This window comes from Bolinopsis microptera, chromosome 6 (assembly GCF_026151205.1).
Source record: "Bolinopsis microptera isolate Bmic1 chromosome 6, MBARI_Bmic_1.0, whole genome shotgun sequence".
Lineage (NCBI taxonomy): Eukaryota > Metazoa > Ctenophora > Tentaculata > Lobata > Bolinopsidae > Bolinopsis > Bolinopsis microptera.
Window position 1 is genome coordinate 19,365,587 of NC_087077.1, and position 9,418 is coordinate 19,375,004.

The following is a 9,418-nucleotide window of genomic DNA, read 5'->3' on the forward strand; positions in this document are numbered from 1 at the left end:
AGTATTTCATTCTTTTCCAAAAGTTTCTCTAGCAGTGCCTCCTTGTTTGTGATATCAGAAGGAATATTCCGAATAGACAGTTTAGGGTCCAATTTCTTTCCTGGTTCGGACTTTGACGATACCTTGTATTTCTCTTGACTTTTAAATACTGTTTCAGCTTTCTTAAGTTGATCCTTGGTAACAAACTTGAAGGTTGCAGTATTTCCGGACACTTTATAGTTCTTCACTGGGTTGACTTTAAGGGAACCTTTCATTTCCTTTTCCTCATCTTTAGTAATGGGTTCTTCCGTTTGAGTCTTCTCCACTGTGAGTGTGTGTTTTTCTGCAAGCTTAGTTTCTTCTTGTGTTTTCTTTTCTTTGGGCAGTGTTGCTACCACTGTATTCAATAAATCTGGTAGAATTGTAGGGAGTACTTCTGCTAGTACCTCTTTGAGCTGTGTCTTTATAATTTCCTTGAAATCTGGTGATTCCTGTTTAGTAGTAGTTGTGGCTTGTTTTGTTCCTAAAACTGTTTGTGTTAGTTGAAGAGCATTCTTGGAGAAAGTGTACAAATCCTGGATAACGACAAACATATCTTTTTTGGCAAATCCAGGTAGAACGTCCTCAAATAGCGCTGATTGAACAGTTATCTTAATCTTTTTATCATTCTCATCTTTCTTACCTTTAAAAGACATTGCCGTGCAGTTTATCTTTTTCAGTTGTTCCTTCATCTTTTCCAAGTCCAACTCCATCTTTTCCATGTTATAAACCCTGCTAAAAGATCAAGGACCGAAGGGACAAATGACAAATTGTCAGTTCTTAAAAAAACTAAACAACTGTTTTGTAATAATTCGATACCTCAAATTATTTGTTATATAGTAGTGTTGAAAGTATTAAAACTTACCAAATAAAACTGTACATTATATTTTGGAGGACTTCGACGCGCCCCGCAAACTAGCATTCTTGCTTCGCATCGAAGATGGTTGCAGAGCAACGATCTGGAAGGACGTTGTCATTGTCAATCTAATTATATTATATTTATAGTTACTCATACTGGGTGGCGCTCAGCCTGTCACTCCGCCATATCTTAGATGTGTTTAATGTTTATAAACACTGAGCATGGGATCCCCAGATAATACCTTAAGTATTAGTAATGCAATGCGTCAAACCTTTTTTCCGCGATCAAATAAAGATGCAGAAATGATGTAATCGGAATTGAATTTTTTTCGAGCGCATAAAATTAAATAACATGACCTCGAATTTCTTTTCAACGTTGTCCTTTTCTGCAGTTCATCATGTTTAATTTTTTCTGCTACCCTTGACTTTGTTATTAATCTGGTGATATACAGATATAATATGGTCCAGCATGTTTCAGTTTTGGGTGCATTTTCGGGCCACACCTTTTTTTTGCCTTTAACGGAGTAATTTTACCTTATTTTTATATTCTTTTAAATTTTTGGCTACCTTAATCTGTCAATACACTTACCAAGGAACATGTGGGACCATTAAAGCATTAAAAATAGAAAAAAATATATATAATTATATATATTGGATAATTTATGCAAACTCGGCCTGTGGCTGTAGTCTATTTTTGGGTTTCACTTTCAGGCCTGCTGGGAAAATAACCATTCGTGAGCACCTATTGGGACTTTTTGCATCAACTGAGGTGTACTATTCAGGAGTTAGATGAGACAAAAAGGAACAGTTTGCAATCAAATTCATGACAAAAGGGTTTTCCTTTTGGCTCAGCGCTCCGCATGGTGGACGAGCTTATAATTTGAGGACTATTTCGGACAATGTTTGACATTTTTAAAATGATCGAGGACTTAAAATAGTTTGCTTAAGTTTTCAGAAGTCACAAACAATTCTCCCAACCCTTAATGTAAACATATTAAGAGATGAGTACCATTAAAGGAAAATTGAGGAAATTAGGAGGGTTTTTCACTGGGGCGTCTTTTTTGGGACACCCTGTATACAAAAACAGCACTGTACACTATTTTGGAGTTGAAACATAAAACAATATTATATATCAATTGCAGCAGAAGATGATGATAAATCAAAACACACTGGACTATCACGTGACTAAGTTTAAATCTCTATATAGCTCTGACGGGCAAATCAAAGCCCTAACCGGAACTCTGGCACTTTACAGTAACCCTCTAGTAGAGGGTTACTAGAGGGTACTTATAGTACTAGTACTATGACCCCAACCCTAACCCTTCTCCTAGGCTTAACCCAATCTTAACTCCAGCATCTGTGTTGCAGTATTATATTATATTGATTATTTATATGTACTAACCTATTGATTGTTCTATAGGTCCCTTTATGATTTGATCTAGTTCTCAAGAAACGGCTACGTGTTTTATTACCCACTCAAGCAGTCATTACATGGTGTCAGAAGTAAACAGTACTCAAGCTTCAAGGTTATCAGTATCATGAGCTCAGTAACAATCACGATATAGAGTTGGAAATTCCATTGTGGAGTAGTTAGAGAGGGTAGATGATTTTATCACTGCCACCATTGGAGAGTACTGCTCAGCATCGAGAAAGCTCCTAGGCTTAACCCAATCTTAACTCCAGCATCTGAAATTTTACCCACTTCCTTATTTTTCTCACGTTTCAACCTCAACTATTTACTGTCTTTTTGGTTTAAACACATTCATGATGGTAATGAATCTCCTTTTGGATTTAACCGCTGATTTGATGCATTATGATTATCTACAACTATAAGTACATTGTAATCTAGATCTATTGTTGTACTTTTTTAATTTGCTAATCCTTACGGCTTACTACTGTTATGATCGTACCGTTTTAACTTAAATGTTAAACTGGCATCAAAAGACAAAAATACTAAATGTTTATTCATTTTGCTATTATGAAACCACCAAAGGTTTTCATTCCTTGGCCCATTTTTTTCATACTCAAGTCTTCAGCCTCATTACTTTCTCCATCATCCTCAAGCACTTTAAGTTCAGGTCCCTTCTGGCGGCTGACCCTTCTGCAGTACCTTGCTGCTAAAATAACCATTGTCAGGAGTATATTCGTCACATTTCCTCTGAATCACTTCTACTATCTGAAGGTGGCGATTAGAGGGAAGTTGGTCGTTTAGCTCCGGACAGTCTATGCAACGTCTATGCAACGTCCGTGCAACAACAAAAGAACCGTCTATGCAACGTCTATGCAACGTCCCTGCACAATGAACACTCTATGCACACTCCCTGCACGGTCAGTCTATGCAACGTCTATGCAACGTCTATGCAACGTCCCTGCACAGTACCATATGAACACCGGCTACTAGCCGGCTACTAGCCGGCTAGTAGCCACTTTTGTAATAACAGCTCCTCAACTTCACATTAACAACCGGCTACTAACCGGCACTTGAAAAGTGGTCACTAGCCGGCTACTAACCGGCTACTAACCGGCTAGTAACCACCAAGTGGCTACTAACCGGCTACTAACCGGTCACTAGCCGGCTCTAAAGCAGACCTATTAGTAGCCGGTTCTAAACCGGCTACTAGCCGGCACTTGAAAAGCGGTCACTCGCCGGCTACTAACCGGCTACTAACCGGCTAGTAACCACCAAGTGGCTACTAACCGGCTACTAACCGGTCACTAGCCGGCTATTAGCCGAGCTCTAAAGCAGACCTACTAGTAGCCGGTTCCAAACCGGCTACTAGCCGGCACTTAGAAAGCGGTCACTAGCCGGCTACTCACCGGCTACTAACCGGCTAGTAACCACCAAGTGGCTACTACTAACCGGCTACTAACCGGTCACTAGCCGGCTCTTAAGCGGACCTACTAGTAGCCGGTTCCAAACCGGCTACTAGCCGGCACTTAGAAAGCGGTCACTAGCCGGCTACTAACCGGCTACTAACCGGCTAGTAACCACCAAGTGGCTACTAACCGGCTACTAACCGGTCACTAGCCGGCTCTTAAGCGGACCTACTAGCCGGCACTCGAAAAGCGGTCGCTAGCCGGCTACTAACCGGCTACTAACCGGCTAGTAACCATTAAGTGGCTACTAACCGGTCACTAGCCGGCTCTAAAGCGGACCTTCTAGTTCCAAACTTATTTGAAAGTAAGTTCCAAAATCGATTACAACATTTTTATGAAAAATAAAAAAATACTGAAAACTGATTACATTCAATTTCTTCGTGGTGGAGGAGCAGTGTAATTGTTTTTGGGCGCTAGGACGACGCCTTGGGTACAAAGGGTCCTAAGAGTGGCAAGATTACGGTTGCAGATCTCGTTTGCGAAGGTGTAAACACTAGGAAGTCTGACGTCTCGTAGTTGCAGCAGTGCGTGTTGGACACCTGGTAGGTCAACTTTTGCTGCTTCAGCGATACATCGCTTTCTTGAGAAGTGACTCCGAGAAATGTGTATCTGCTCCAGAGCGGCAGACTTTGAGAGACCAGAGTTGACTAGCTGCACAACGGCGTCGTATTCCGCTATAACCCCGTCTAAAGAAAATATCCGCCTCGTTCTGCGACCAGTAGGCAGAGCAGCAGCATTGGGAGCAGGTTGCTGATCAGTAGCAGGTTGGTGTCCAGGAGCAGCTTGCTGAGCAGGAGGTTGAGGAGAATTGGGAGCAGGTTGTTGATCAGTAACAGGTTGCTGTGCAGGAGCAGGTTGAGGAGCTGGAGGTTGAGGAGCTGGAGGTTGAGGAGCTGGAGGTTGAGGAGCTGGAGGTTGAGGAGCTGGAGGTTGAGGAGCTGGAGGTTGAGGAGCTGGAGGTTGAGGAGCTGGAGGTTGAGGAGCTGGAGGTTGAGGAGCTGGAGGTTGAGGCGGTTGAGGAGCAGCAGCGGTACGAGGAGCTAGTCCTGGAACAGTGGGAGGAGGAGGGGGTGGGGTAGGTCTTGAAGTAGAAGAGGTTCTAAGTCGGTGATTGGTGGTGGGGATAGGTCTGTTTGGTCGAATTGTGGGTGTAGAGTGCAGGGAGCACGGATCGATGTGTACTATAATCTGTAGATAATCTGGGTCCTCTCTGTAAGCGCTTCTAACAGTCCGAATGCAGGCAGTACATCTGAGGGAGGGAAGGTCGGGACTGTAAGTCCTTCTGGAGCAGATTGAGGAGATGTGACCGGTAGACCCACAGTGATCGCATTTAGGAGCAGGTGTAGGAGCGGTATATCTGTTTCTTCTGGTCTGCATGTTGATTAAGAGTAAAGAATGATGTATGGTGGTTACTAGCCGGTTAGTAGCCGGTTAGTAGCTGGCTAGTGACCGCTTTCTAAGTGCCGGCTAGTAGCCGGTTTGGAACCGGCTACTAGTAGGTAGTATGTAAGTGGTGAACAGTCTAAGTGTGTGGTTGGTTTGATTCAGAAGTCTGATCGGGACACTCTTTCACAGAGCACTTCAGATCTAGTCAAGCCCGATATTCCGTATGGTTACCCATTACTGAAAATTCACAAGCTGACTGAGACTGAAATTAGAGAGAAAAAGATTCCACCCAGTCGATTCGTGACTGATCTCTCTAGAGGAGTAACTGCAAGATCAGATAAGTTTGTTGTTTGGAAGTGGTTGGGACCTCTTGCCAGGGATTACTGTATAGATCTTGTTAAAGATTCAACTGCAGCTCTCATAAAACTCGAGGAATTGGCAGCTTCCGGACAAGTAGTCGATACTTGGATCAGCTTCAGTATTGATATTGTTTCTCTATACGATTCTCTGCAACATAGCTTGGTGATGTCAGCCTTAGATGATGCTATGGAGTCGTGTAGACCAGATTGGTCTGAGGAGTTCAGGACTTGGCTGAAGGGACTGATACAGCTTAGTTTTGATTCGGCAGTCTTGAAGAATGCAGACAACTGGTATGAGGTCGTTAACGGTGTACCCACTGGAGGTATCAATTCAGTGGATTGCGGTAACATTGCTTTGTTCTTTGTCCTAAAGAGTCTGGTTTACGACCCGGTTGTTAGACCAGAGGAGCTCAAGAACCTTGATCGGTTTGTGGATGATATTTCGGGCCAAGGTATGTGGAGAGGTTCTATGATTGGTTTTGAAGAATGGGTAGGGTCATTACGCAGTAAGATGGTTGATAACTATGGCTTAGATATTACATACGAAGTGAAACCAATCACGGAGTTCACTCAGTTCCTGGACATTCAGTACAAGTTTGTTGGAGGGAGACTCACAACAGATCTGTTTAGGAAACCTACTGACGCCAACAGGTATCTAGAATTCTCAAGTTTCCATCCACGACATACCTTCCGGAGTATAGTCTTCTCACAGGCACTTCGATACAGAAGGATAATCAATGATGACGTCTTGCTGGATGAGAGATTGGCAGAGCTTCAGTTGTTTTTTGAACGGTCTTCATATCCTACTGATATGGTGAGAGAGGTCATCAGTGATGTCAGATCGATACCAAGAACTTTACAGTACAAGGCAAAGGATCAGGGTCCCCCTTCTTTCACACCATGGATTGTTACATTCGGTGCGGGCTATGAGGAAACCAAGGAAAAGGCTAAAGAGGCCAGTAACATCATCTCAAGTAGCCGTACATGGAGCAGTGAGAACCCTGAGAGGATCCCTAAACTCCAAGTGGTGACCAGGCGAGCCCCTAACTTAAAGGACACTTTATTCAAGAGAAAGAAGCTTGCCTTAGGTTCAGAGTCAAGAACAACTGACCCATGCACCAAACCTGGCGAGAAGAAGAAAGGCAGACCCTGCCAAACTTGTCACCTTGTTAGTGGCAATTCCATGGTCTCCAATAATGGACACTCAGTCAGAACTCAAGGTGGTAACTGTAAGACACGCAACATTGTGTACGGCGCGACATGCAAACTTTGTACTGTTAATAACGTATACGTGGGAAAAACAGTCACCAGCCTCAGCCAACGTGTGAATGGTCATCGCAGTAAATATTATGAGATTTTAGAGGCGAGTAGTAAGGGGAATGTTGAGAGCCATAGAGTTTTTGATGACGAGAATGTTTTAGGGGCACATCTTTTTTCAGTTCATAATTTGAGGGAGAGATCTGTTTTCAATGAAAGTTTCCATTTTGATATTTTGTGTTCTACATCCCCAGATAATATTAGAAAGTCAGAACAGTTTTATATTAACAAATTGAAGACACTTTATCCGTTTGGCCTGAACAATGTGAATTCCGTTTCTGGAAGCTAATTTTTCATGGTGTCCCGAATTTTATTTTTAAATCGTCCATTTTTTGTTTATATATGCAGTCTATCAATTTTTGAATTGCGTCTTTTTGATTTAATGAACTACTGCAGACTCCACATTATTATAGTATATGCGATTAATTTTGTTCCGATTTTAAACTATTCCATTTTTACGAGATGCTAAATTAATTTTTTGAGACTTTACTACATTTTTGATGAGAATTTTTGACATTTTCAAACTAACCATTGATATTCTCAGATTATGTGACTGATTAAATGCTGAAGATAAAAGAAATATATTCATTTTGCTAAGATTATGTTTGCGTTTCATTGCTCAACAGCTGTTCGAAGGATCAAATATAAGAAGAGCTACTAGTAGGTCCGCTTAAGAGCCGGCTAGTGACCGGTTAGTAGCCGGTTAGTAGCCACTTGGTGGTTACTAGCCGGTTAGTAGCCGGTTAGTAGCCGGCTAGTGACCGCTTTCTAAGTGCCGGCTAGTAGCCGGTTTGGAACCGGCTACTAGTAGGTCTGCTTTAGAGCTCGGCTAATAGCCGGCTAGTGACCGCTTAGTAGCCGGTTAGTAGCCACTTTGTGGTCACTAGCCGGCTAGTAGCCGGTTAGTAGCCGGCTAGTGACCACTTTTCAAGTGCCGGTTAGTAGCCGGTTGGTAATGTGAAGTTGAGGAGCTGTTATTACAAAAGTGGCTACTAGCCGGCTAGTAGCCGGCTAGTAGCCGGCTAGTATGGTAGCCGGTGTTCATATGGTACTGTGCAGGGACGTTGCATAGACGTTGCATAGACGTTGCATAGACGTTGCATAGACTGACCGTGCAGGGAGTGTGCATAGAGTGTTCATTGTGCAGGGACGTTGCATAGACGTTGCATAGACGGTTCTTTTGTTGTTGCATGGACGTTGCATAGACGTTGCATAGACTGACCGTGCAGGGAGTGTGCATAGAGTGTTCATTGTGCAGGGACGTTGCATAGACGTTGCATAGACGGTTCTTTTGTTGTTGCATGGACGTTGCATAGACGTTGCATAGACTGTCCGGAGCTAAACGACCAAGTTGCCCGATTAGATTACGACCGTTCTGTGTACATATTATGCGTTTTGTTATATGACTATGATTAAGCTGTGGGATTGTGAAAGTAAGCTATACCAATGAATTTTTTACGCTGATTTTCGAATAAGACCTATTACGTAGCACGAAAATCATTTCTTGACGAGTTATGAGCAAATAACCATTTTTGTCAGACTCGCGCACGTGACAGGCTTGTAGTTGTTAAACTATATTTTAGCTGTTTATGCTTTAGGATTCGAGTTAATTTTGGTTTGAAAGTAAATATGAAGATTTGAAGTACAAATTTGTGCACCTTAACTTTAAATACACCATTAAAATCGAAATCATTTAAAAATGTACACAGAACGGTCGAAATCTAATCGCATCCTATCTGAAAATAAGGAACCAGTTTGTGGTTTTTGGAGTTGCAGTATTAGCGTGATCACCTCTGCTCTAAACATGGGTCTTTGTATTTTGTAAGACAACCGATAAAAACAGAGCATAGTTTTAAACTCAAATCATTCAATCTCATTGTAAAAATCAATATAAAGAATCCCCGAAATCCTTCTATGACGAAGATGTTTAAGATAATCCCTTTGGTAGTGGTACACCGTACATTGGTGTGCTGCAGTTGGAAGAACCGCGCCAGAAAGATGATTATGTGATTATCAGGGAACTGCTGTTGGTTTGAAAAAAAATCTGACAAAGATCGATTGATGGTACTGTAAAGACAACATCGTGGTTCAGTAATCAAAAGGGTCAACAGCTGGATTACTGTTAGTGTTAGTGTTACTGGGCGGCGCTCAGCCTGTCATCCCGCCGAATCTCTATATGTTTATGAACATGTTTTTGAACATTATAGCTGCAGCTGGAGTCCCCAGGTAAAATTACTGCAGTCGTTAAGGGCCAAAGTCGGGATATTTTGTTTTCCATGCAACCAACGAATCCGTGGCCATTAAATGATTAATTGCAAACCGAATTATTAACCTTCGGATAAAACAGTTTTATTCCGAAGAGCATGAGATTTTTGGGTCAAACAATTCTAAACAAAATTTAATTTGTCCAAATTTTAACTGACCCGGGTTAAAATTGTACAGTAACCCTGAAGAGCAAAACTGATGTAGAAGCTGCTGCATTTATTCGATTTTAATTGCTCAAGATGGCAAAATGTAGATAAAATGGCTGCAACTCATTACAATGTCAATACAGTGCGAACTGTACGTAATGATAGAAAATTAAATGTACACACAATTAAGAA

At 42.0% G+C, this 9,418-nt stretch overlaps 2 protein-coding genes across 2 annotated transcripts in view; both read right to left on the bottom strand.

The window, feature by feature from the left end:
- The window catches only part of LOC134817627 (armadillo segment polarity protein-like), an 80,596-nt gene extending 79,722 nt beyond the window's left edge, over positions 1-874 (bottom strand). Inside the window, exon 1 of the mRNA XM_063826864.1 lies at positions 838-874. The gene's annotated coding sequence lies outside the window, so the exon portion shown is untranslated. The remainder of the gene's footprint in view (positions 1-837) is intronic.
- Positions 875-4,122: 3,248 nt separating this feature from the next.
- On the bottom strand, positions 4,123-5,130 carry LOC134817479 (TANK-binding kinase 1-binding protein 1-like). Its single transcript, XM_063826618.1, has 2 exons — positions 5,073-5,130; positions 4,123-4,676 (listed from the first exon to the last, which is right to left on the bottom strand). The coding sequence occupies exons 1-2, from the start codon at positions 5,128-5,130 to the stop codon at positions 4,123-4,125; spliced, it is 612 nt and encodes a 203-aa protein (XP_063682688.1).
- Between the last annotated feature and the right edge of the window lie 4,288 nt (positions 5,131-9,418).